The sequence below is a fragment of the Pleurodeles waltl genome, chromosome 4_1 (assembly GCF_031143425.1).
Source record: "Pleurodeles waltl isolate 20211129_DDA chromosome 4_1, aPleWal1.hap1.20221129, whole genome shotgun sequence".
NCBI classification, from domain to species: Eukaryota; Metazoa; Chordata; class Amphibia; order Caudata; family Salamandridae; genus Pleurodeles; species Pleurodeles waltl.
The window spans coordinates 132,497,207-132,524,719 of NC_090442.1; the positions used below are offsets into that span (position 1 = coordinate 132,497,207).

Consider the following 27,513-nt stretch of genomic DNA (forward strand, 5'->3'; position numbering starts at 1 on the left):
ATGGTACAGCGTGGTTTCGCAAGCAATACTGATGCGTCATTTCCAAAATGCAGGAATGTGCTGTATTTTCAAAACTATGGTGCATCCCTGATTTTACCCCTGTACCGGAGCTAAATCAGCTACCTACCACCAATGCAGGCAGGTGGAGGTGATTGCTTATGTGCATGAAAGGACACCTTCCTGACATAAACAATCAATAATGACGACTCACTCCTTCCATGTATGATGCAGAATGCAGTACATGTAAAAAGAGCAAAAAATGAGGAGAAATAAAAGTATTTCTCCTCATTGTGACACTCTTATGCCACCCTTTGGGAGGGTTAGTTGTTGGCGCTGCCTCAGGTTTACGGTTTCTCATAAATCTGGGGTAGCATCAAAAAGCAATGGGTGTTGCATGGGTACATCAGCACCTACTGCACACCCATTTGCCGCAGAAAATTGCGTGGCAGAAATTGGCTCAGTGCTGCTTTGTAAATATGGAGCAGGGGACGCCGCCACTGAAACATCTCTAAAAGTAACACTCTGGTGGTTCAAGGGCCTCGAAAATGAGGCCCCTAGTGCATGTAATGAGAAATGTATGTTTGGCTGTGTTCCAGGAATTGTGGCAGATTTGTGGTGGCATCACAGCTGATCCATGGATCCATAAAATCAATACAAAAAAGAGAAAGGCTTGCTGTATTGTATTTATATAAACTTTACATCTGTTACCTTCCATTGTTTTGTTAATTGTTACTTTTAAAATGATTAAGAAGAATAAGCGTGCCAATAAAATGTATTTATAAAGTTATGTAAATCTATATTGCTGAATTAATTATTACTCAATTGGGTGAAATTGTAGTACATTTTAAAATTAAAAAAGGTTAGAGGGAAATCATCATTAGTAAAAAGAATTAAAAAGCCTTAGAAATTCATTGAAAAAACTGGTTACAGGGATGTTATCGTTAGGAAATAGAATTAAAAAAAACCTTAGGAATTTACTGAAATAACCAGAGGTTATTGGCATGTTATAGTTAGGAAATAGAAGTAAAAAACCATAGAAATTCAATGAAAAAAATCAAAGGTTGCAGGGATGTTATTGTTAGGAAACAGAATTAAAACAACTTAGAAGTTCACTGAAAAAGTCAGAGGTTACAGGGACGTTATAGTTAGGATTAGATTTTACACACACAAAACCGTAGAAATACAGATGTGGTTGTTGTTTGAGCTAACTTTAACTTACGCCCCCATAGTGCACTGCTTAACGCCTCACATTTTACATCACTCATGACGTAGTCAGTGACATCACTGATGACATCTCAAATGACATAGCTGATAATATCACTGATGACATCCTCCAGTGAGTGTAAGTGTTTTGTAAACGTTTCTGAGACTTAAAGATATATACTAAGTTAAATTACTATTCTTGCTGTACTAGTAATACATTTTACGCTTTACCAAAGCTATTTTTAGGTCTGGCTATATGCAACTTTAGATGTCTGCATGATATAATGTAACTGCTAAAGACAACACACAATAACAAGCAACACAAATTATAACATTCTATTCCACAAATAATATACAGAAAGGAGCTTTATGGCATTCCTCTTGAGCCACTGTCTGTTGCAAGATATTTTGCTGATGGTTTCATTTTTCATCTTCAGCAGATCAACACAATGACAGGTCAAAAAAGTAATTTCTTTCTTATGTCTTTTATGTTTAGCTTGAAGTTTGATTTATTAATCAGTGTGCAAAGTTATACAATCTATATGATTTTTCTGTTTTTATACTTTGTTTGAAAAAAACAAAAATTGAGCTTTTACCTTTTACTGCTCAAAATCCTAATATGAAACACAAAAATACATATATTCCCCATATTTTGAGAATGCATTGTGTTCTTCAAAAAGTAAAATCATGCAAAGGTTTGTAATTTACAATGAAGTCTGAAAATGCAGTCTTGTAAGAGTTGCTTGTAACAGAGAAACGATTACCTCATAGGAACATGGCTTAAGCCCCACCTGCTAGTGTAACATGACGCCAGATTACAGCGCCTCCCACTTCTCCCATTCCTAAATTCAGCACCTTCCTCCGCATATTCAACCTAAATCAATACAAGGTGATCAGTTGTGCATGAGTTCAACCTTCAGAGGCCAACAATCTCTTCAGCAAGAACTAACCACCTTTCACAAAAAGCCATGTCCTGCACCACACATTCAGGAGCATTCCAAACTGAGATAGGAAGCCTGGCAAAAAGCAGACACACAGTGTTGATCATGCTAGTTGCCTTAACCACAGCAACTGACATCCTCAGAACATTGTAGCAAACTGCTAACTCCATCAAGGTGAGGGATTGTGAGGGGTGGTGGAAACCTTTGCAAACTGATAAATTTCAAAGTTCAAGGGTAACATAATTAACTTTGACCACACTTAATAGCTACCTATAGTTTGTAGTGCTCTGGTATACGTGGCGAGATCAGCTCTAACCCATGCATTAATGGTATGTATACATATACTTACAGACCCCTGAAGCAGTGATGAGCTTTACAGCCAAGATAGGTGCATGGCAGGGGGTAAAGAGAGGTTCTATTAGATAACGTCCAAAAGCCAGTGACACAACAGCAGCAGTTCCTGGTCTGAAAATAAAAGGTAACATTAATTTTATTTTTTTTCCTCCATTCTTGCTTTATTTTGGGCACAGCACAACATAAAAGGGGTCATTATGACCCCGGCGGTCGGTGCTAATGTGGCAGTAGTACCGCCAACAGGCTGGCGCTCCTTACTGCCACATTATGACATTGGCAGGTTGGCTGAACCTAACCCGCCAATGTACCACTCTGACCGCCATGGCGGTAGCAGTTGCCAGGCTGGAGATGAGAATCTCCAGCCCGTCGGCTGCCATTGTGCCGCCGACGGTATGATATCCCTGCCTACCGCCATGGTTTTCATAGCATTCATAACGCCACGAAAACCATGGCAGTAGGCCCTATCAGTGACAGGGAGTTCTTTCCCTGCCACTAATAGGAGGCCCCCACCCCACCAAACCTCCCCAGACAGCCCTCACCCCATACAGCCACACCCCCCAAAACACACACGCACGCAGACACACACTCATCCACACAAACATAAACACATGCAAACATGCATTCAAGCACACATCCCCACACACATCATTACATGCAGTCCGACACGCATACACATAACCATACATCCACGCACTCACACACATTCATCCACGCTCTCACACACATTCATCCATGCACGCAAACAACACTACACACACACTCGCACACACTCGCACACACTCACACCCTCCACCCCCCCCCGTCAGAGACCCGACTTACCTGTATCCAGGGGGTCTTCCAGCAGGGGACGGGCTGAAGCGTTGCTACTGCTAGCAGAACACCGCCAGGCCGTATTATTTGTCATAGTACGGCTGGCGGCGGTCTACTGGCGTGGCGCTGCTGGTGGTAGCAGCGCCACCTTACCGTCATCCGTCAGTATGGCCACAGCCAGATTTCCGCCCTTCTTGTGGTGGAAATCCGGCTGTGGTCATAATATGGCGGACGGATGGTAGCCGCAGCGACGGTCTTTTGGCGGCCATCACCGCGGCGGTAGGCGTTTTTTACCACCAATGTCATAATGAGGGCCAAAGTCTCTGGCATGTCAGGTGGTGAGATATGTGTTATTATCATTGAGAAAGTTATTAACAGTTATTAGTTATAGTTATTAGTCAGTTTAAACAGCGAGTCAGGGAATAGTTTGTAAAAAAATATAATTGTGTATGTAAGCAAAGATACTTATTATCTTTCTCGTGTCACCATACTAGCTGAGTTGCTTTCTAATTTCCTAGTCATGTACCTACTTTTATTATTCAGTGAGGAGATATCACTTTCCAGATGCCCATTCATTACCAAGAGACCGACATGAGCTTTCAGGTGAGGTCAGAAGCTGGACCTGTGAACCTAGAAGATGTGTTCATCTTTGACTTCCAGCAGAAGCTCTGTACTTAGCCAGAGGAAGGAAGGAATGCACCAGGGATGAAACACTGTCTGCCCTTGTACATGTTAGGACTTGACTTGAAGGACTGAGGAAAGGCCTTGTATTGCTGTATACTGGCGTGTCTGTTGTGGACCTGCTTTATCAAATCAAGAACCTAGGACCAATGTTGCCAAACAAATCACTGCCTGAAGAGCAGAGTGCTGAGCCCAAACCCAAATGTCTAAAGACACTGAGATTTTCAAGGTGCTGAAATTCAAGTCAACTTGTTCTCAGGAGTTTTATTCCTGTATTATGGCAGATCTGCCTTAATACAACAGGAATTAAATGTGAAGGATCATTTCGGACATAGGAAATGTGGATGGGAGAAATGAAAATGAAATAAATTGCATCGTTGAAGTGTAGGTGGTCAGGAAAAGTACAGTTTTATAGATGTAACTAAACTTGGGATGCACTGGGTGTTGCTGGGCTAGTTACTATGACCCTATGACAGGGTAAGAGAATATCATCCTACCTTATTTATTACATCTTGTCAAATCAGACCTTTAGTTGTCCTTGATTAAAGTTCACCTAGAAGCCATCATTGTTTGTCGGAAGTAGTTAAAGATGTTTTGAAATGCCTAATAAGGGTTTTCCACCAGTCAGAAGACCTTTGCCTCCTTAGCAGCTGAACCCGAAGTTATCAAAACTGATGGGCCCTCCTTTTCAACTTATCCATGAAGCAACACAACAACACTTGTCATGGAAACAGCTTTTTAGTTGCAATCACCTCAGCTCATAGAGCTAGTCAATTGAAGGTTATTTCTTCTGTAGAAACCTTCACAGTTTTCCACCACAACAGGGTTCTATTAAGCAGCCTTCATTTTTTACTATGATGGGATCATAGTTTCATATCAATCAATCTATCATTCTAGCTACCTTTTTTTGTTCAAACCATACATCTACAACTGAGAGAAAAATATATTTTCTAGGTCTTAAAAGAGTTCTACGTTTTATTTGGACAGGACAAAGTCCATTAAGAACTCTTCCCATCCGTTAATAATTATGGCTCAATAAGACATGGTCTAGCGACTTCCAAACAACCCACAGCTAGATGGATAGTTTTTTGCATTTTGTTATGTTACCAGATAGCAAACAAACCATGTCCTCTTTGGTCTGAACCCTGGTTATAATTGATATGCCTCAAGTCAAATACTTTACGGACTCACAAGGTAATGATTCTTGACAGAAACACTGGAGCTTTAGAGCATTTTTTCTATTACCTGCCACTATATTCAAGGCTGATGACTTTCAATGAAGATCCAGAGATGTTACATACCTGTAGACATAGTTTTGCATCATATGAATCTTCATTGAAGTCATAAACACCCTCCCTCCTCCCCGGCTGTCAGGCACCTTCAATATCCTGTGCTTCATGGAAAAAAGAACTGCCACTCTCAGGCAAACTGCCACCGCAATGCATTTGTGGGAATGAGTCTCTCTAGGGTCCATGAGGGTACAGGCCATGTTTTCAAGTTTCAGTGTTAGCCTATCAGGTTGTCTTTTCCTCTCATGCTGTCTCTGTCAAGGGCAGACTTTTGTCTATGACAATGTGTTGCAGATATCAAAAAGGCCTTTTTTACAGAATATATGTCCTGCTACCCTTCTACAGTACTCTCAAGGAAAATATATTTTTTTTAAAGTTTACCATGTGGGAATCCATACACGGGGTAGTAGTCTGCTCTTTTTTTCATGCAACAGTTCCATCATTTGTAGCCAATCACAGGGGTTTACAATCAGCCTAATTAAAATGTATTAGAAGGGTCGTTCTGCAAACCCTGTGAATGGTGTCACAATTCACTCCCTGCGCTCTCATACCCCACACCAATGGGGGTCCAAATGTGGAAATTTCCAGTGCCCAGATGACATTCCAGAGCTTCCACTATATTCATATTCATATTTTGGCCAACGGCCTCTTGGACACTATTTTGAAATTCCAATTCATTAGGTATTAGGGTTAGTGGAAGACACACTGCTTTTCTTGCTCAAAACTGCAATACTTAGATTTCCCTGTTCACTACTTTGTCTCCACTTCTGCAGGCAAATGATGGAGTCACCCGTGGTTGACCAGTGCTAGCCTGTTCACACCTAAGGCATGTGATCATAATGAGCTCTTCTAAGCCCCAGTTTCTTTCAGGGCAGCATCGGTCATTGTGGCAGTGTTCTTATTTGACCCACCACTTAATTCTAGTGCTCTTGAGCTATTGCTAAACCTTATTGTCTAAAGATTCCTGAGCTGTAGCTAAGTCCTCATTCCTTGAACTTGCACTGCTTGCTGTGCTTCCTTGATTCCTGAAACAGCACTATTTGTGTGCTTTCTTGATCCTTGAACTTTCACTCCTTCTTTATTTACTTTTTTTCCAGTTTCTTTCCATTTACCTTAGTGCTAGTTTCTAGTGTGTTACCATCTTACTAATGTTGTTTTAGTTTCCAGTTTGCTTTATACAACGTTTAGTCTTTCTTTTTTTTTCTTTCCTGTTAAGCACTACTCCACTCTAGTTCCATGTGTATTGTGGCTGTGTATTTTAGTTCTCCACCCTTGCTGTTACTAACTTGCATGTACCTATATGATTGCCAGGATTGGCGGGGCACAGCTAACAATCTGATTCCTGTTGTTGACCACTGTGAGCATTGTCTTTATGTTACTTTTATAACATCACCAGAGGTATCAGAAAAGGAATAACACAAATAAAGTGGTGAGAATGCTAGGACTAAGGTGATGTGTCCAATGGTCCTTGGTAAGATGATACAGAAAATACCATGCTACCAGAATATTACGGCAAAAATCGAGAGGACCAAAATTTTGATAAGGTGAGTTAATATAGATAGATATAGATTTACTTTACTAAACTCTACATATATGAACCTTGGTATGAAGATCTGGAATTAAGAATAGTAAATCTATACTTACCTATATGCACTTATCTTCCTGATATTGTTGTCCTCAATATTTTTGCCATGATATTCTGGTAGACGATAGTGGTGCTTTCAATATATTTCGACATACAATGCCCATATGAAAGAAAGTGAACCAAAGGAGACATATAGTGCATGTGTGCTCAAGGAAATTAACTTACAAGTAGTCTGATGAGAGGAACATTTTGAGAAATACCTCAAAAGGATTGCTGAAGAGGAAAATGTGCTAGGAAAAAGTTGACTTTCTAAGGTGGGCCAGGAGTGAATAATTGAGAAGACAGCTTGCTGGCCTTCTTGTCAAAATGCAGGGATTGGGAAAGCTTGATCACACTGCGTCCCTGGAAGGAAACAAGAATGCGAGAACTGAGATCAAAGAAATATTTTGGGGAATGAACATACGGATATGAAGGTGAATGAACTGTCTGCTTCATCAAAGAGCAGAGAAGGTGGTGATAAAGAGTGTGGGTGGGTTTCTGAAAATGAGTAGAGTCACGTGTAAATGCATGGAAAGGGTAACATAGATACAGGAAGCTAGCTCCCATTGTTTTCCATCAACTATCTTCATAACTCAGTTCTACCTGGTTTCTCAAACACCAATTGCTTCTTTGTCACTCCTCACACTCTAGCAGGAAGCAGCAGGTTAGTTACTCGTGTTGTGATATTGCATCCTTACCGTAGCATGATAAATTCCACCCACACCCTAATGAAGGCTGGCAGTGGCCCAAGGATTTCCAAGATGTAGATATAATCTCCCCCAGATTTTTTGATGGTTGTTCCAAGATCTGCATATGAGAGAGCACCTAAAACAAAAATATTTCAGAAAGAAATTTATAACAAAGAAACTGTTGCAGGGCTATTAGAATATTCTTTAGTGGGACAGATAAGAGTGACAATAGAGCAGATAAAAATGAAGAATGCTATGCTGCAACAGGGAAAAATAAAAATATAATGCTCATGAAAAGCATATGTCATAGCCAAACCTTAGACATTGTAAGTGCAGGGTAGCCATAGGTGTATATGGTCTGGGAGTCTGTCAAACACGGACTCCACAGCACCATAATAGCTACACTGAAAACTGGGAAGTTTGGTATCAAACTCCTCAGCACAATAAATGCACACTGATGACAGTGTACATTTTATTGTGAAATACACCCCAGAGGGCACCTTAGAGGTGTCCCCTGAAACCTTAACCGACTATCTGTGTAGGCTGACTAGTTCCAGCAGCCTGCCACAACCGAGACATGTTGCTGGCCCCATGGGGAGAGTGCCTTTGTCACTCTGAGGCCAGTAACAAAGCCTGCACTGGGTGGAGATGCTAACACCTCCCCCAGGCAGGAGCTGTCACACCTGGCGGTGAGCCTCAAAGGCTCACCCCTTTGTGCCAGCACCGCAGGACACTCCAGCTAGTGGAGTTGCCCGCCCCCTCTGGCCACGGCCCCCACTTTTGGCGGCAAGGCCGGAGGAAATAATGAGAATAACAAGGAGGAGTCACTGGCCAGTCAGGACAGCCCCTAAGGTGTCCTGAGCTGAGGTGACTCTAACTTTTAGAAATCCTCCATCTTGCAGATGGAGGATTCCCCAATAGGATTAGGGATGTGACCCCCTCCCCTTGGGAGGAGGCACAAAGAGGGTGTACCCACCCTCAGGGCTAGTAGCCATTGGCTGCTAACCCCCCAGACCTAAACACGCCCTTAAATTTAGTATTTAAGGGCTTCCCTGAACCTAAGAATTTAGATTCCTGAAACTACAAGAAGAAGAAGATTGCCGAGCTGAAAAACCCCTGCAGAGGAAGAACAGAAGACACCAACTGCTTTGGCCCCAGTCCTACCGGCCTGTCTCCTGCCTTCCAAAGAACCCTGCTCCAGCGACGCTTTCCAAGGGACCAGCGACCTCTGAATCCTCTGAGGACTGCCCTGCTTCAAGAAAGACAAGAAACTCCTGAGGACAGCGGCACTGCTCCAAAAGAACTGCAACTTTGTTTCAAGGAGCAGATTTAAAGACCCCTGCAACTCCCCGCAAGAAGCGTGAGACTTGCAACACTGCACCCGGCGACCCCGACTCGACTGGTGGAGAACCAACACCTCAAGGAGGACCCTCCGGCGACTCCGAGACCGTGAGTAACCAAAGTTGTCCCCCCTGATCCCCCACAGCGACGCCTGCAGAGGGAATCCCGAGGCTCCCCCTGACCGCGACTGCCTGAACTCCATTTCCCGATGGCTGGAAAAGACCCTGCACCCGCAGCCCCCAGCACCTAAAGGAACGGAACTCCTGTGCAGGAGTGACCCCAGGAGGCCCTCTCCCTTGCCCAGGTGGTGGCTACCGCGAGGAGCCCCCCCCTTGCCTGCCTGCACCGCTGAAGAGATCCCTTGATCTCTCATTGAACAACATTGAAAACCCGACGCGTGTTTGCACACTGCACCTGGCTGCCCCCGCGCTGCTGAGGGTGTACTTTTTGTGCTGACTTGTGTCCCCCCCGGTGCCCTACCAAACCCCCCTGGTCTGCCCTCCGAAGACGCGGGTACTTACCTGCTGGCAGACCGGAACCGGGGCACCCCCTTCTCTCCATTGAAGCCTATGCGTTTTGGGCACCTCTTTGACCTCTGCACCTGACCGGCCCTGAGCTGCTGGTGTGGTAACTTTGGGGTTGCTCTGAACCCCCAACGGTGGGCTACCTTGGACCCAAACCTGAGACTTGTAAGTGATTTGCTTACCTGACAAAACTAACAAAAACTTACCTCCCCCAGGAACTGTGAAAATTGCAGTGTCCACTTTTAAAACAGCTTATTGTGTTTTATGTGAAAAGTATACATGCTAATGTAATGATTCAAAGTTCCTAAAGTACTTACCTGCAATACCTTTCAAATGTGATATTACATGTAGAATTTGAACCTGTGGTTCTTAAAATAAACTAAGAAAAGATATTTTTCTATAACAAAACCTATTGGCTGGATTTGTCTCTGAGTGTGTGTTCCTCATTTATTGCCTGTGTGTATGTACAACAAATGCTTAACACTACTCCTTTTATAAGCCTACTGCTCGACCACACTACCACAAAATAGAGCATTAGTATTATCTATTTTTGCCACTATCTTACCTCTAAGGGGAACCCTTGGACTCTGTGCATACTATTCCTTACTTTGAAATAGTGCATACAGAGCCAACTTCCTACATAGATGCTCTATCTAACCACCAAATTCCTACCTTCATAATATCCCCAGATGCCAGACTGAATTCAGTGGTGTTGTGGTCTCTGTGTTGACTCTGTTCCACTTCGGAAGAGACAGCTGAAGTAGCATATAAGCATCTCTAAGCGCACTGATGTTGGTTTCTTTCTTGAAACCGTCTGCATTCTCAGATGCAGAGCTCAAAAGCAATTAACTGTACCAGTGTGCAGATCTCTAAATTGTGACTTCGTTAAATGGACTATACTGTAATTCTTCAGAATGGGGAGGTTGGAGTGCAGTGGCGAATCTGCAGTTAGATCGAGTATCCACCAGAAAGACATTTACGAAAGGTAAGCAATATGTCTAGCCACAGATTTCCCACCTTTAGAATATATACCAAAAGCTGTACTTGCCAAAAGTGGTGGATCTGTCGAATGACTCAGATCAAAAATTCCTCCAGGACCAAATAGCTCTTCCTATTGAACCTGGCTGTCAAGACAGTAGTGCTTTGTGAATGTGTGCTCTGATGCCAATTTGCAGCCAAACAAATATCCAGTACAGGCAGTTGTGTCAGCACAGTGGCAGCAGCAGCAATGGGTCTGGTGGAATGGGCACTCAGACCTTCCACAGGTTTCTTTTTGGCTAGTTTGTAGCAGATCTTAATGGCTGGACAAAGCCATTTTCTGCATTGCTTTACCATTTTTTGTGCCAGTGAACCCCACAAAGAGCTGATTGTCTACGCAATAGTCTTGGGTGCAATTAATGTAAAACTCTGTGCAATTTTGGGACACAGATGATGAAGCCTCTCCTCCTCTTCCAAGGGGTAAGGTGGAGCAAAGAATGTTGAAAGTGTAATGGACTGAGCTACATGGAAGTAAATTACAACCTTCACTAGGAAGGCTGCTCTGGTCCTCAGCACCAGTTTCTCATAAAAGAAGGTGGTGTAGGGCCACTAGATTGAAAAAGGCTGGAGCTCACTCATGCAAAGAGGTGAAAATATCACAATGAGAAAGACCATTTTCAGAGTCAGAAGAGGTAGAGGGCAGCTGTGGATTGGCTCAAAGATGTGCACAGAAGAAAAGTAAGACACAAATAAAGATCTCACTGTGGCATCACAAAAGGTCAAACATATGAATTAAGCCTTTAAGAATTTGCATCACAATAGGTGATTTGATCAAGGATGGCAGATCCAGTAAATGCAAAAAGGCCAAAAGGGCCAACACATAATTGTTAACAGTGTCCACTGCAAGTCCTTGCTGTGCCAATGACAATACAACCAGCAACACATCCAACCGTTTAACTTGTAATAGGTCTGTATAGCGGGTGCGACATCAAGCCACAACCTTGTCCCAGCATTTGGCGCTAACAGACTTTTTCAAAGGACGCTTGGCTGCAAGTACAACATCTACTTCTTCGGTGGGCAATCGAATATAGTCAACTGTCACCACACAATCTCCACTTACAGAGGTGTAGATTATGCAAGACAGGTGCAAGACCCTGCCCTGCTGTTGCATTGGAAGATCCTCTCAAAGCATCAGTCTGATAGGAGGACTGATGTTTTTGCCCAGAGGTTCCCAGTTCCACAATCTCCTTGACCAATGTAAAGCCACTACAATGACTTTGGCCCAGTCACTCATGATCTTCTTAAAAACTTGGGGCAGGACAGTTGGAATCGGGAAGGCAGACAGGAGTCCCTTGCTTCACTCTAGGTTGAATTCATCCCTTAGGGAGCCTATGTGAAACTCCAGCATTCAAATTTGCTGACATTGTGCATTCTCATCGGTGGTGAATTGATCGATCCAGGGTTCTTCCCATTGTTGGAAGACACCCCTCTCCATGTCCGGGTGTAACTGCTTTTCATGATCCTATAGGCTCCGCCAAGTGGTGCACAATCAGGGAACAGCCTGATGATTCGACCAGTTCCGGACACGCAAGGTCTTCGTGCACAGGATGCAGGAACCCACTTTGCCCAGTTTGTCGCAATACTACATGAAGGTGGTGTTGTTTCATGTGGACATAAACCAGCATTGCTTAATGAATGGCAGGAATGCTTTCAATGTCAATGGCCCAAACCTCCAACAGGCTTATGTTGAGACAGGTCTCCGCCAGAGACCAGAGTCCTCTAATCTTCATCTTTCTAAAACCACATTAAGCTCTGGGCCTGGTAGGGAGAGGGGCTAGCCACTGGTCCAGTGAGTGTTGAGAAGCCACCATTGCAGATCTTTTGAAGCCTCCTCATAAATCTGCATCGATTCTTATAGGTTCCCTTGGTGCTGGGCCTACTGAGACTTCAGATCTCTTTCCAGAGCCTCTGTATATCACCTGGCCTGGTGGACCAGCAGAATAAAGAGGCCAATAGAGCCTAGAAGCCTTAGAGTCACTGTAACGGAGACCCAGGACTAAGCCTGAACAATTAAGATCACAGCTGATGTACTGAACTCGCTAATCGGGAAAGCCCAATAACGCACTGTATTGAGGATGGCTCCGAAAAAGCAGAGCGTTTTCAAAAGAGCCAGTTGTGTCTTCGGCATGCTGATAGTGAATCCCAGTGATGTCAGGAGGTGGTCCACGACTGACTGCGTTGAGCCCGCCTTAAACACCCAGTTGTCATCGTAGGGGATGACTGGTATACATGACCTCTGAAGGTATGCTGCAACTCCCGCCATCATTCCTGAGACCTACTGACTGTGCCACCTTGAACCAAAAATAGTCCCTGCATGAAGGGAACATGGAAATAGGCGGCTAGTAGGTCCAATGCTAGCTGGCAGAATTCTAAAATAAGGCAAAGGCCTCTACCCTTTTTCAACATTAGGAAATAGCAAGAGTAACCCAATTCCAATTTCCGAGGCTGGAACTCTCTCTAAGTTCCCTTTCAGCAAAGTAGCATAAACGTCCTGCAGAAATATGGACAAGTGTTCCTCCGAAAGCAGCTATAATGTGGTGGGTTGAGAAAGAATATCAAGGTGCAGCCTTATTTAACTAACTTTAGGACTCAACTTCCAGATGTCATTGCCAACCATCACTGTAGAAAATGGCTGATTCTGCTACCCACAGAGTGGTAATGTAATACTGGAGACAAACTAAAGTGGCGTGGAGAATGCTGCTGGGGGTTGTGGATTGGTAGGTTTTCTGTCCCTGCGGGCCTGGACATTGTTGACTTTGAAAGGACTGGGGTGCCTATTGCTAGGCTGGTGGGTCTTTGCATTGTCTGTAAGCAAAGCCCCTGGTGATGCCACAAAAGCAGCAAAACTATTGGTGATACTGACTTGCAGGTGTGGAGATACTGCAGGAGAACACATATATATCTGCTTTACTTGAAGCATTCTAGTAAGGAATCTTCCTTCTCCACAAAAAAATGAGGTCCATCAAAAGTCATATCTGTGATTGAGCCCTGAATTCCACCTGAGAAGCCTTTGGATTTGTGCTTGGCTTCGGAGCACCACGCTATTTCCAACTGCTCTGCTTAAGTAGCTGTAGTGTCCAGTCCTAACCTGATCATGTATTTGGCCGCATCCTGGTTATCCTGAATAGCTTTCACAAGGTAGGCATGGAATTTCTCTGGGACTGCTGGCAGGATCTCTGGGACCATGTCCCATAATGAACGGGCGCACCTACCCAGCAAGCAGCTGGTGTTGACTGACAGAAGATTGAGGCGAGGTTGTGAGAACATCTGTTTCTTGGATGCCTCAATTGTCTTCAACTCTATCTCTCTGGGGGTGTCTTAGGGAAGTAACTAAGATTAACTCTGCTAGTGGGTGATTGAACTACCAGACTCTCAGGAAAAGGGATGCTGCTTCAGGAAAGCATTGTCAACCGTAGCAGGTCTGTGGCATTGTGATACCTGTCTTTCACAGGCAGGCAGGTACAGGAAGGCACAGGGTTTAGCCACAGTCCCCATGAGTGTGTCATTCAGGGCTCAATTAAATGACAGCAAGGGCTCAAATGAGGTCTGCCCTGACTATAAGACTTCAATATGGACATTGGTTTGCACCTCAACAGATGGTACTTGTAAGTCCAAGTCCTCAACAGTTCATCTAATGACTACAGCAAATGAGGCTGTTTTTAATTTTGTTGAAGGTCCAGGAGTGAACCCAGGCTAGTGAGAAAGTTTTCAATCCACTTGCCTCTTGTAGGTTGAAATAAAAGTTGTCATCATCATATAATGGGGTAAATTCATCGCCATTGTCACCACCGGTACCAAAAGCTGGTTGACATTGGTTAGAATCTGATTCCAAAAGTTATTGGAGAGCTGAAGGGCAGCTCCTAGGTAAAGGTGTTGTACTGTCAGAGTCAGAATGGACTAGGGTTGGGTCTCTTAGAATTGTTGCAGGGGCATGACCTCGGCTGAGGCCGATAATGATTCGGCACACAGTTACACAGGACAATAGGATTGAGGTCCTCTCTGGCATCGGTGGGGCTAGTTCTGATGTTGCAGGAACTGCTGTGGATGGTGGCACAAGAGGGAATCAGAGCTGAACCAAAATTGGGTTCAGGAGGCAAGATGGTGCTGAGGGCGGACTTGACGGCGGTACCGTGACCGAAAGCCTATGTGGATCTGTGGGGCCTGACGGCGCTTTAGAGCGATCTGGCAGGATGCCAAAGATTGACAACATGATTTAATTCCATGACTCATCTGGTGCTGACTCCCTGGAAGCCCCAGAAATTCGGGATGCATTGGGATCAGTAACAGAATTTGCTCCTCTCCATGTGTTCTGCTTTCCTTCTTATCTCGTATCAGAGCTTACAGAACATATCAAGAATGCACTTCTGAGTTCAAAGAAGACCTTTATTGTTGTTAATTATTCCCCACCCACAAGTTCGTGAGAGACGAATTAATAGATTTCAAGCACAAAAGTAGTCACAGCATTAAAACAAAGTATATCTCAGTTGCAATGTACACAGCAGGTTATATTTATAAGATATGGATAAGATATTGAATGCAAAGCAAAACAAATACTTCACCGTGTGAGAAACTGTTTACAGCTTCATCTTTCTGGGGTCTGCAAGTTGATGACTCCGGTCAACTGCGAGAAAGAGATTATCTACCCACACGGGAGACTGGCAACTGGCACCAAGTTCCAGTCCGAAGTCAGGCAGAAAAGAATCTAATTCTCTGAAGTCCTAGTCATCCGTTACAAAAGCGTGCCCCCTCCTCTCAGACTCGGGAAAACTACGCAAGCCTTTGGAGACTGGCCAGATCTCCTAGACTGCTCCTCTTCCCAGGCCTGAGCAGAAAGGAAAACACCAAATGTACTCTCTCTTATCAGGTCTAGTCTGGTGTGAGAAAAACATCTAGGTTCATCTTGTGCAAAAACACAGCTTGGAAAAATACAGCTTGGATTCTCAACTGCAACGTCTAACTCCACGTTAAAGGCAATAGGCAGCTAACCTAAATATCAAATGCAATGTCTAATGTCATGTCAAAGCCAATAGGCAGCTAAGCTGAATACAAAATGCAATGTCTAATATCATGTAAAAGCCAATAGGCAGCTAAACTGAATACAGCATGTCAAAGCCAATAGGCAGAGTACAGAATGTAATGGCTAATGCAATGTCAAAGCCAATAGGCGGCTAAACTGAATACAGCATGTCAAAGCCAATAGGCAGAATACAGAATGTAATGGCTAATGCAATGTCAAAGCCAATAGGCGGCTAGGCTGAACAAAACATATAGGGGGTCATTCTGACCTTGGCGTTCCATGACCGCCATGGCGGAGGGCGGCGGAAGCACCGCCAACAGGCTGGCGGTGCTTCCTTGGCGATTCTGACCGCAGCGGTAAAGCCGCGGTCAGAAAAGGGGAGCCGGCGGTTTCCCGGCGGTTTCCCGCTGGCCCAGGGAATCCGCCATGGCGGCGCTGCTTGCAGCACTGCCATGGGGATTCCGACCGCCTTCCCGCCAGCCTGTTTCTGGCGGTGTCCACCGCCAGAACCAGGATGGCGGGAACGGGTGCCGTGGGGCCCCTGGGGGCCCCTGCACTGCCCATGCCACTGGCATGGGCAGTGCAGGGGCCCCCTAACAGGGCCCCACAAAGATTTTCACTGTCTGCTTAGCAGACAGTGAAAATCGCGACGGGTGCCACTGCACCCGTCACACCCCTTCAACTCCGCCGGCTCCATTCCGAGCCGGCTTCATTGTTGAAGGGGCTGTCCCGCTGGGCCAGCCGGCGGTCTTCTGGCGGTCGCCCGCCGGCCCAGCAGGAAAGCCGGAATGGCCGCCGCGGTCTTTCGGCGGGAACCGCTTGGCGGGCGGCGACCGCCGACCGCCGCGGTCAGAATGACCGCCATAATGTGCTACTGGTGAACATTGAGCAACTAATATGCGCAGTGGTGAAACACAAAGTCATTGGTCAAACAAAACTAATAGCATCACACTGTGAGACTGGGAGCGAGACCACAGGACACCTTGATGTACTCACGATTTCTTAGAAGGAGAGTGATGAGGCTGAAACATGGCCAACTTAGACTTCTTATGGTTCTTCTTGAACTTCAACTTACCTGAGATCATGATGAAGACCTGTCACAGTAGCGGCACCTGGGTGCAAGAATGGGTCTAATCTCTTGACTACGACCATATCTTACGTTGCTTCCTGCGGTGTTGGTGATGCACAGCTTGATTATGCAATCCCATATTGCCTTCAGGTGCATAAGTACACACACGAGAAAGGACGAGGATCAAGAAGATCTGAGCAGTCCTATGCAACAGATGTCTGTACATATTCTGGAAATAAGGTGACTGGATTACCCCTCTGCTTCATGCAGACACAAAGAAAGATCACCTTGTGCTTTTTGGAAGATTCCTTCATCATACTGGCTTTGTCCTACATTGGGATCTCAATAGATAAGGCTGAAAAGAATTCTTGGTATTCTTTTAAGTACTACTAGTGGATTCACCTGATGAATCTCTAAGCTGCCTGCTAGGATGAAAGGAACATCGGTATCAGGACAAGTGTACGAAGGCTGGGAACTTCCATACAGTGACTGGTAATTTTTTGATTTAGTTTAATCAAAGAGAGTATCTTGTGTTAGGGGAATAAGCTTGTGGTATGAAGGGTGCTTTCTACAAGTCTCCTGGCAACTCCTGTCTACTTGTGCTCCTCGACCTCTGTTGTATTTGATACAATCAACCACCAGGCTTTGTTAGACACCCTGAACAATCAAATGTGTATTGATGGTGCCATCCTTAAGCGGTTCGCCTCATACCTCAAAAAAAGATTTGCAAATTGTAAAAATTGGAAATGACGTTCCAGATATAGTCAGCCTGCAACAAGGGATCCCCCAAGTTTTGAATCTCTCCCCAACCCTTTTCAGCTTCTACCTTGAACCCTTCTGTGCAATTCTCAGGAACTCAGGAGTTCTCTTCCACCTATATACCAACAAATCCTACATTTACCTGAAGTTCTCATGCCCAAAAGATCTCACTTGCCTATCCAACTCCCTGACTAGAAATTAAGTTCGGTATCAAACAACTACCTCAAACAAAACCTAGTGAAAACAGAAATTCTTCTTATCTCTCCAAAGAAAGCTAACTCTTCGATCCTTTATACCATTGCCAAAATCCAACTACGTCCATTCAGAGCAGTCCTACAAGCAGCAGCCATTTCAACAGGACACAAGAAATTCAATCACATCTCCTGCATTCTAGACTATCTCCAGTGGCTTCCCATAGAGGGGAGAGCTCAATTTAAGACTATCTGCATCATTCATAAAGGTCTTCACTCCTCTTTACCCCATACCTCTCTGAGAATCTAAAAATCTCCAGTGCCAACCGAGACTCAATAAATTGCCTCTACTTGAAGCCCCCCTCCACCTTCAAGCATGAGCGATACATGAACCAATCGTTCTCCAGAGGTGACACAAGAACCTGGAACTCCTTCCCACTGAGTCTACACCTGACCATGTCACATGTCATGTCACCTTCAAAAAATATCTCAAAGCTCTTCTCTTTGAATGTCACCTGGCCTTAACTGTTCTTACATTCTCATGCCCCCTCCAATCGCATATCAACCTCAACTGTCACAAATAATTGCTGGTACTTTACCACCTGCTTTTCATTGCTATGTTTTTCTATGAATATGTTTGAAGAACTCTGCCTCCTGGGAAAAGCTATCCTGATGATCATTCCACCTTTTATCTGCAGGTATATCTTCCATTTGTTATTGATATGTTCTGCTTTATTGTGAAGTGCTGTGATGCCTCCGGGGCATGTCCGTGCTATATAAAATCGCAAAATAAACTGATAAATAAGCAAATAAATAAATAAAAAAACAGTTATGAAAATAAAGGGCAGTTCATTTGAAATTACTGTTGTCTCATTTTCTTCCTCACTACAAAGTCCTGAAGGATCCACAAAACATCAATATAAAAAATGGAAGGACATTGGTAGAACTTATGTAATAGTTACCTTTAAGAAAGAGGATAATATCAAGAGCAACATGCACTGATGCTGAACCTTAAGGTACATGGAAGATGGCTCTGGGGCAGTGGCAGTAGTACACACTGGATCAATTACATATTGTTATCATCAAGGAAACATCTGTAACCCTCTGAAAGCACAACATTTTGGCTAAAGTGGGGGAATAGCTATGTGGTGTAGAAGCCATAGAGTGCATAAACGGCTGCACTTTGTAGTGTGCATTAACTAGATTCAAAAGCAATTAACTCTTGATATTTCATTGTCTCACCCTGAATTTCATAACAATCCATTAGCCTCATGGGAGGAAACACTTCATGATATTTAGTGATTTAAGAAGTGGCATTAAAAAAACCTTCCTCTGCTCTTTGTACAGCTTACAAAATAAAAACATATGCATTTGCGATTGTTCTGAACGCGTATCACATGGACAGGGTATTAGATCCCTATTGGGGTGCACCTTAGGAGGATAAGCTACTAAAAAGTGGGCCAGGCCCAGACGAAACCTTGTCAATAAAAATATATGGTGCCGCGGGACAGTTAAAAGATAAGGTTTGATTTTAGATGTAGTACATAAGGGTAGATAAGCTGTCACCATGCCTTTCCCCAGATCGATCCTCTCTCCATCAGTAGCCAATTTCTTTTGGAATTCATTTTTTACTACTGGGATGTCCTGCTTGCCTATGGCCCAAGGGTTAAAGAATAAGTCTGATCTGTTAAGACTGCTCAGGGACTCTTTAATGTACATAACCCAGGCACTTCTCTGTACTCCATCCAGCCTCATGCAGTCCATAAGCAGTGTCTGGGTGAGAGCTGCTTCCGGCTTAGTCCAAACAGACATCCAGAGGGCTAAAGAGGCTAACTTAATCAGGTCCTCCAGAAAAGGGAGACCTAATTCTGCATGTGGAATTATAGTGGGAATGCTCTGAGAGAGTAGATTTCCCAGAAATGTATTTTCTCTTATTTGCAGAGATGATGCACCTGTAAAACCCCATACCCCAGCTCCATATCTAACAATCGAAGTAGGCCTTGCCCTATAGATAGTGGTAATGGGCTTTTTTGGTGCGTAGCTTCGTTTGATGATGAATTTCAGTAGAGTTGCCACTGCTTGGTTGTATTGTGTGACCCTGATTTCTCTCAGGTGCTTCCAGTTAGACACATTGTCAAAGGGAATCCCCAAATACGTGAAGATATTCACACTGCTCAGTTGGATACCTTCAATATAAAACTGTGGGGCTCTAGTTCTTTGGTGGCCACAAATGTGTATGATTTTGTTTTATTTGTGGACAATCCCAAGGGGGTCATGAAATCCACAAATCTGCTTAAGAGTTTTTAGAGGCCCCTCCCAGTCTGTGCCATCAGAACACAAACATCGGCATATATTAATACCGGTTGTGGTCTGTCGGCGATCTTAGGAGGATCTGCCTTTTTGTCAACCAGAGCTCCTTCTAGACCATTTATATAAAACGTAAAAAGGAAGGGTGCAAGAACACAACCCTGTCTTACCCCTTTCCTAACCTTAAAGGGGCTGGTACATTGTCCCTCTTGCCCAAATCTGACCTTAGCTTCCACATCATTGTGGAGTTGGGCCAACAGGGACACTATGGCCCTCATTACAACATTGGCGGTAAATCCCGCTTACCGCCGTGCAGAAGACCGCCAACACACCGCCACGGCCGGGGAATGCCGCCACTGCTATTACGACCCACAGCTCGGAATCCGCCCAAATCTAGACACCCACACAAGTCCGCCACACCAAAGGTCAGTGATAAACTGGCGAAAACAAAACCTCCACCATCACGCCAACAAGAATATGCCTACACTATCACGACCCACGAATCCACGCGGCGGTCTTTCAACCACGGTATTCCATTGGCGGTACACACCGCTGCGCTCAAAATACACACACATCTACAAAACACAGCCACATTGGACAAATCCAAATACACACACCTGATACACATACACACACCACTCCCACACACCCAATCCAATATAAAACACACACCCAAATTACCCACAAACCCCTACGCCCACATTTTTTGACGAAGGCCAGAGAGACAGGAACCCCAAGACAACACCTGCATCCAGAGGCACACAACACCATCACACATACACATCCACGCACAAAACATCACACACCCCTAAACATCACCCCACACATCACAACACACACCACCTCACACATCACCCACACCACCCCATAGCCCCGCAAAGACACCCCAGGTTTTCTGAGGAGGAGCTCAGGGTCATGGTGGAGGAAATCATCCAGGTAGAGCCACAGCTATTCGGATCACAGGTGCAGCACACCACCATAGCTAGGAAGATGGAGCTATGGCGCAGAATAGTCGACGCAGTGGGACAGCACCCAAGAACTAGGGATGACATCAGGAAGAGGTGGAACGACCTACGGGGGAAGGTGCGTTCTGTGATCTCAAGACACCACCTGGCGATTCAGAGGACTAGCGGTGGATCCCCATTTCCTCCCCCACAACAACATGGGAGGAGCAGGTCTTGGCTATACTGCATCCTGAGGGCCTCGCAGGAGTAGAAGGAGGAATGGACTCTGGTAAGTCAAAGCTTTAACTACTTCATCCCCCACCCTACCTGCATGCCATCACAAACCCCCACCCACCCCCTCGCCCCCATCATTCCAACCCCTCAAATATCTCCCACTATCACAAACCACACATCACAACACCAAGTCCTGCATGCGACACCAAAGCATGGACACCCATCACCAATGCATGGCCACTGCCCATACCCACACAGACCCCTAAACAATAAGCACACAAGCACCAACACAGGAATGGAAGCACTGGGGTACAGGGTCACCCACCCATTGCACACCATGGCACACACAGATGCAATAATCATGTCCTTACACCCCTGCAGGACCCCTACCCAATGTCACCGGACAGGAGGTTCCAGCCATGTCCACTCCACCCACAGAAGAGGCCCACAGTGATGACAGCAGCTCTGTCCAACTGGATCAAGATGACCAGCCCGGCCCATCTGGGACCTCGGGACAGTCGGTTCCCCACACACTGGCACAAGCCACAACAGACCCTCCCCCATCTGCCAACACCAGCACAGCACCCATCCAGGGGGCCCATACCTCTGTCCCCAGGACACGTCAAGCAGCAGTGTGTCCACCACTACAGGGAACCCAGGCTAACCCACCACCCCAACAACAGCAGGGACCTGGAGGCAGTAGCGGTGGGCACACAGTTCAGAGGACAGAGGCCCAGGAACACCAGGGAACTGGGAGGGATGCTCTGCGACAGGGGGAGGACAGGCCCAGGGAACCCACTCTCCACGAGGCCCTCTCCAACATCATGGGAGCATACCACCATTCCCAGGAGACGATGGCAACAGTACTGGCCAACTTTCAGGAGACCCAGCAGCTGCAGGAGGAACAGTATTTGGGGGTCAGGGAGGAACTCAAAGCCATCAATACCACCCTGGGCACCATTGTAGGGGTGCTGAAGGACCTCGTGGACACCAGGAGGGACATTGTGGCACAACAAGGGGCTCCTGACACTAGCCTGGATGATGATCTGCCCACCACCTCCGCCGGCACTGGTGGACAGGAGGCCCCACCACAGGACCAACAGGCCACCAACACCCCACCCCCTGCAGAAGGAGAACCACCCCGCAAGCGGTCCCTGAGATCCAGGGCAAAGACAGAGAACAATGCCAAGACTCCGCCAAGAAATGAGACCACCCTGATTGTCATCCCCCTGTCCCACTTTGTAACCCTATCCATCCATCAACTGCCCCAGCTCCACTTCCAATGCCCCCTTGGACAATGCACCTGTGAGACTAATAGACTGGACTCTGTCATGGACAATCTTCCACCATCACCCCTGACCCATTTACAATCCCCTCCACTAATTAGCACTTCAATAACAAACCTTAAATCACCAAACAATCTGGAGTCAGTCTGTGCTTTCGTAAATGTGTATTTGCAAGAACAGATTTTTAAAGCCAGATCCATTGCATTGTCAACATACCTATGTCACACAGCTCTAGTCCACGAGGAAATAAAGCAGATGTCGCACAGTGGGACCCACATCTGTGAAATAGAAAGGGAAAGTGACAACTCAGGGTCCATACACTAGGTGTAAGTGACAGACAGATAACAGGTACAACAAAGGTATCAGATGTAGCAGTCAGTGATGTCTTCTTACCTGTGTCTCACTGGAAGTATTGTAGAATCACTGTGTTCCTGTTGTCGATATCCTCTTCTTCTGCTTCCTCGTCTTCACTGTCCACAGGCTCCACAGCTGCAACAACACCTCCTTCTGGACCATCCTCCTGCAGAAAAGGCACCTGTCGTCGCAAAGCTAGATTGTGCAGCATACAGCAGGCCACGATGATGTGGCAAACCTTCTTTGGTGAGTAGAATAGGGATCCACCTGTCATATGGAGGCACCTGAACCTGGCCTCCTAGTCCACCCATGTGCCTCATTGTAGCGTTCCTCTGCCCTTGTCCTGGGATTCATCACTGGGGTCAGTAGCCATGACAGGTTGGGGTAGCCAGAGTCACCTGCATATAGAGAGGGACAACTGTTAGACACACACTAACCCTTAGGGACTACCCCAGACAAAGATTCACACTGGATAGGTTTCATGTCCTCACCTAATAGCCACACACTGTGCCTCTGGAGTTGCCCCATCACATAAGGGATGCTGCTATTCCTCAGAATGTAGGCGTCATGCACTGATCCTGGAAACTTGGCGTGCACATGGGAGATGTACTGGTCCGCCAAACATACCATCTGCACATTCATTGAATGGTAACTCTTACGGTTTCTGTACACCTGTTCACTCCTGCGGGGGGACCAAGGCCACATGTGTCCCATTAATGGCACCTATGATGTTGGGGATATGTCCCAGGGCATAGAAGTCACCCTTCACTGTAGGCAAATCCTCCACCTCAGGGAAAACGATGTAGCTGCGCATGTGTTTCAGCAGGGCAGACAACACTCTGGACAACACGATAGAAAACATTGGCTGGAACATCTCTGATGCAATGGCCACAGTTGTTTGAAGTGACCCACTTGCCAGGAAATGGAGTACTGACAGGACCTGCACCAGAGGGGGGATTCCTGTGGGATGGCGGATAGCTAACATCAGGTCGGGCTCCAACTGGGCACACAGTTCCTGGATTGTGGCACGGTCCAGTCTGTAGCTGAGTATAATATGTCGCTCTTCCATTGTTGCCAGGTCCACCAGGGGTCTGTACACCGGAGGATGCCACCATCTCCTCACCTGCCCCAGCGGACGTGCCCTATGGACGAGAACAGCGAGCACACAGTCACCCAACACTGAGGTATCAAATAGAATATTTATTGCACACATTTGTAAATCTGCTATGTGCCTGTCTTAGTGAGTATGCAAGGCCTAGATATGTGTGACGCATTTACAATCTATGCCATGTGGCCCCATGAAATGGCGGCTGCCTGACCTGTAAGGTGGGACAAGGGGATATGAGGTCACTGCGCTGGCGTTGTACACCACCTCAGAAGGCGGTCAAAGACTCCGGCGCAATCCGGCATTGGTTAACATTGGACCCTATGGGTCCCAGGAACCAATGACAATGTACGCCGGCGGTGACAGTACGCACCGCCGCAGACGTGACCACCATTTTCTCTCTGTACACTCACTTGATACCTGATCTTCAACAGGAGAGGACCTACACTGCAAGTGCTGCTGTGACCTGTGTCTGGAAGTGACGATGGCTCGAGTGTCTGGGGAAAGGGCACCTGCCTTCACTACTGAGGAATTGGAGAAACTAGTGGATGGGGTCCTCCCCCAGTACACAATACTCTACAGTCCTCCAGACAAACAGGTAAGTACACTGTGTGCATGCTGTATGGGCAAAGCCTGTGTGGAGTGGTGTGGATGGGAGATAGAGGGGCGGAGAATGCGGCGTGCATGAAACGACGTTTAGTGCATGTACGTCATGGCAAGGGTAGGGACGCGGGCCAATGACTGTGATGGTCCAGATGGTAATATCTTGTCCTTTTGCCCTGTACTATTCCTGTAGGTCAGCGCCCACCAGAAGAAGGATATTTGGCGTGCCATCGCCAAGGAAGTCCGGACCCTGGGGGTCCACCACAGACGGAGCACCCACTGCCATAAAAGATTGGAGGACATTCGTCGTTGGAGCAAGAAGACGGCGGAGGCCCAGCTGGGGATGGCCTCCCAACGTGGGAGGGGTGCCCGTCGCACCTTGACCCCCTGATGTTCCGGATCCTGGTGGTGGCGTATGCGGAGTTGGATGGGTGCTTGAGGGCATCACAGCAGCCACAAGGGGGTGAGTACACTCTAATTCAGCTGACCGTGCATTGGAGGTGTCTGGTTGGAGGAGGTGGGCTGTGGGTTCCCCTAGGCCAGGGAGAGTTTAGTAGGCAAGATCCCTTTGTAAGGCAGGGGATGTGGCACCCCACCCCACCAGTGTTCAGAGCCAACTACACCTAGTCAGGCTCCTGTGACTTCCAGGTGTGCAGCAAGCGGGCATAGGCCTTGTACCCCATGTCCCTGTGATTAATTAGGAAACCCTAAGTGCATGGCGTAGTGCAGAGGGCTGCTGTGTCTGTAGTGTCCACCAACGGTAGCGGTATTGCATGCACTGAACATGTCTTTCTTCTGTCTCCCCCCCCCCTTTTTGTGGTCTCCCTGTTCTTGTGTGCAATAGCATCATCAGGCGGAGGAGCAGTGGTAGCGGAGGAGGAGGGAGCTGCATCCCACATGGCCCTGGAGGGCGACACTATGGAGTCTGAAGCCACTAGTGGGACGGAGGGCGAGGGGAGCTCCATGGCCGGGACCTGAGCTGAGACCAACTACACGGACTCTTCCTCTGATGGGAGCTCCCAGCGGTGGCGGGCCCCTCTGTGCCCCCCGCATCTACAGGTACAGCTGCCACCCCCCCTACCCGCACTGCCCTCCCAGCAGCCCCTTAGCCAGTGCCCCATGGCCGCTAACCCAGGAGGGTGGACATCTCCTTTACCCCAGGCACCTCAGGCCCTGCCCCAGTCAGCCCTGCTGCCCTCAGTGAGGAGGCCATTGACCTCCTCAGATCCCTCACTGTTGGGCAGTCTACCATTCTGAATGCCATCCAGGGTGTAGAGAGGCAGTTGCAACAGACAAATGCATACCTGGAGGGCCATTGTCCCTGTGTCCAGCCTCCCCCCTCCAACTTCCTCCACCCAGACCCAGTCCCCAGTACCTCAACCAATCCCAAGCACACCCTCAGACCAGCATGCACACACATCAACAGATAAAAGTGGCTCAGGCAAACATAAGCACCATACATCCCACAGGCACTCACACAAGCACCATACCCATGCACACATACCAACATCCACTTCCTCCACTGTGTCCCCCTCCTCCACATCTCCCTCCTCCCTCCCAGTCTTGTCTCCACTCACACCTGCATGCACTACATCCTCAGCCACTACCTCCATCACCAGCACGCCCATCCCCATACACCGCTCACGTGCACTCACCACCCCCACAACCATGCACACTTCCCCTGTGTCCTCTCCCAGTGTGTCTGCGAGCCCTCCTCCCAAAGTACACAAACGCAGGCACACACCCACCCAACAGCCATCCACCTCACAACAGCCTCCGGCCCATGCACCTTCACCCAAATTCAGCAGACGTACACCTCCTACAACCACTACCTCTTCCTCCACTCCCATACCCCCTCCATCTGCCCGTGCCAGTGTGTCGAAAAAACTTTTCCTGGCTAATCTTGACCTCTTCCCTTCACCACCCCCACCCCTTCCATCCCCTAGGGCACGCTTTTCAAGGTCCCAACCCAGCACCTCAGCCACCACATCAGCCGGACCAGTGGTGGCAACAGTAACTGGCTTCTGGAGTGCGCCAGGCAGCAGGGCAGGCAGTGTGCAAAGGAGCAAGAGCACGGACAGTCCCCCACCTCAGAAGCATCAAAGGTTGGCCACTGCCCGCATGGAGAAGGGCAAAACCCCTGCCATCAAGCCCTCTCCCAGGACTACGGTTGGAAGTGTGAAGACAGCTGCGCCAACATCTAAGGTGGGGAAGGGGCACAGAAAGCAAGGCAAGTCCTCGCAAACCTGCACGGCGGACAAGACCGCCACCAGCACCGCTGCCCAGGACACCGCCACCACCAGCCCCGCTGCCCAGGACACCGCCGCCACCAGCACCGCTGTCCAGGACACCGCCGCCATCAGCACCACTGCCCAGGACACCGCCGCCACCAGCACCGCTGCCAAGGACACCGCAGCCGCCAGCCCCGCTGCCCAGGACCCCGCCGCCACCAGCACCGCTGCCCAGGACACCGCCACCACCAGCACCGCTGCCAAGGACACCGCCAAAACCAGCTCCGCTGCCCAGGACACCGCCGCCACCAACACCGCTGCCAAGGACACCGCGCCACCAGCCCCGCTGCCCAGGACCCCGCCGCCACCAGCACCGCTGGCCAGGACACCACCACCACCAGCCCCGCTGCCAAGGACACCGCGCCACCAGCCCCGCTGCCCAGGACCCCGCCGCCACCAGCACCGCTGGCCAGGACACCGCCACCACCAGCCCCGCTGCCCAGGACACCGCCGCCACCAGCACTGCTACCAAGGACACCACAGCCACCAGCCCCGCTGCCCAGGACCCCGCCACCACCAGCACCGCTGCCCAGGACCCCGCCGCCACCAGCACCGCTGGCCAGGACACTGCCACCACCAGCCCCGCTGCCCAGGACACTGCCGCCACCAGCACCGCTACCAAGGACACCACAGCCACCAGCCCCGCTGCCAAGGACCCCGCCACCACCAGCACTGCTGCCCAGGACACCGCCGCCACCAGCACCACTGCCAAGGACACCGCCGCCACCAGCACCGCTGCCCAGGACACCGCCGCCACCAGCACCGCAGGCCAATGAGCGCCGCAAAGGCCGCCGCGCATGAAGCCGCCAGGAGCAGGATGAAGCACTCTGGGCACCAAGCCCCCTCCAGAACCAGTGGA

The 27,513-nt window shown here is 47.7% G+C and overlaps 1 protein-coding gene across 1 annotated transcript in view; it reads right to left on the bottom strand.

Annotated features, from left to right (window-relative positions):
* The window catches only part of LOC138287453 (cystine/glutamate transporter-like), a 348,836-nt gene that overhangs the window by 309,865 nt on the left and 11,458 nt on the right, over positions 1-27,513 (bottom strand). Inside the window, exons 2-3 of the mRNA XM_069227882.1 lie at positions 7,601-7,727; positions 2,494-2,609 (exon numbers count right to left, since the gene is read on the bottom strand). Of these exons, the coding sequence (XP_069083983.1) occupies positions 2,494-2,609; positions 7,601-7,727 (243 nt within the window). The remainder of the gene's footprint in view (positions 1-2,493; positions 2,610-7,600; positions 7,728-27,513) is intronic.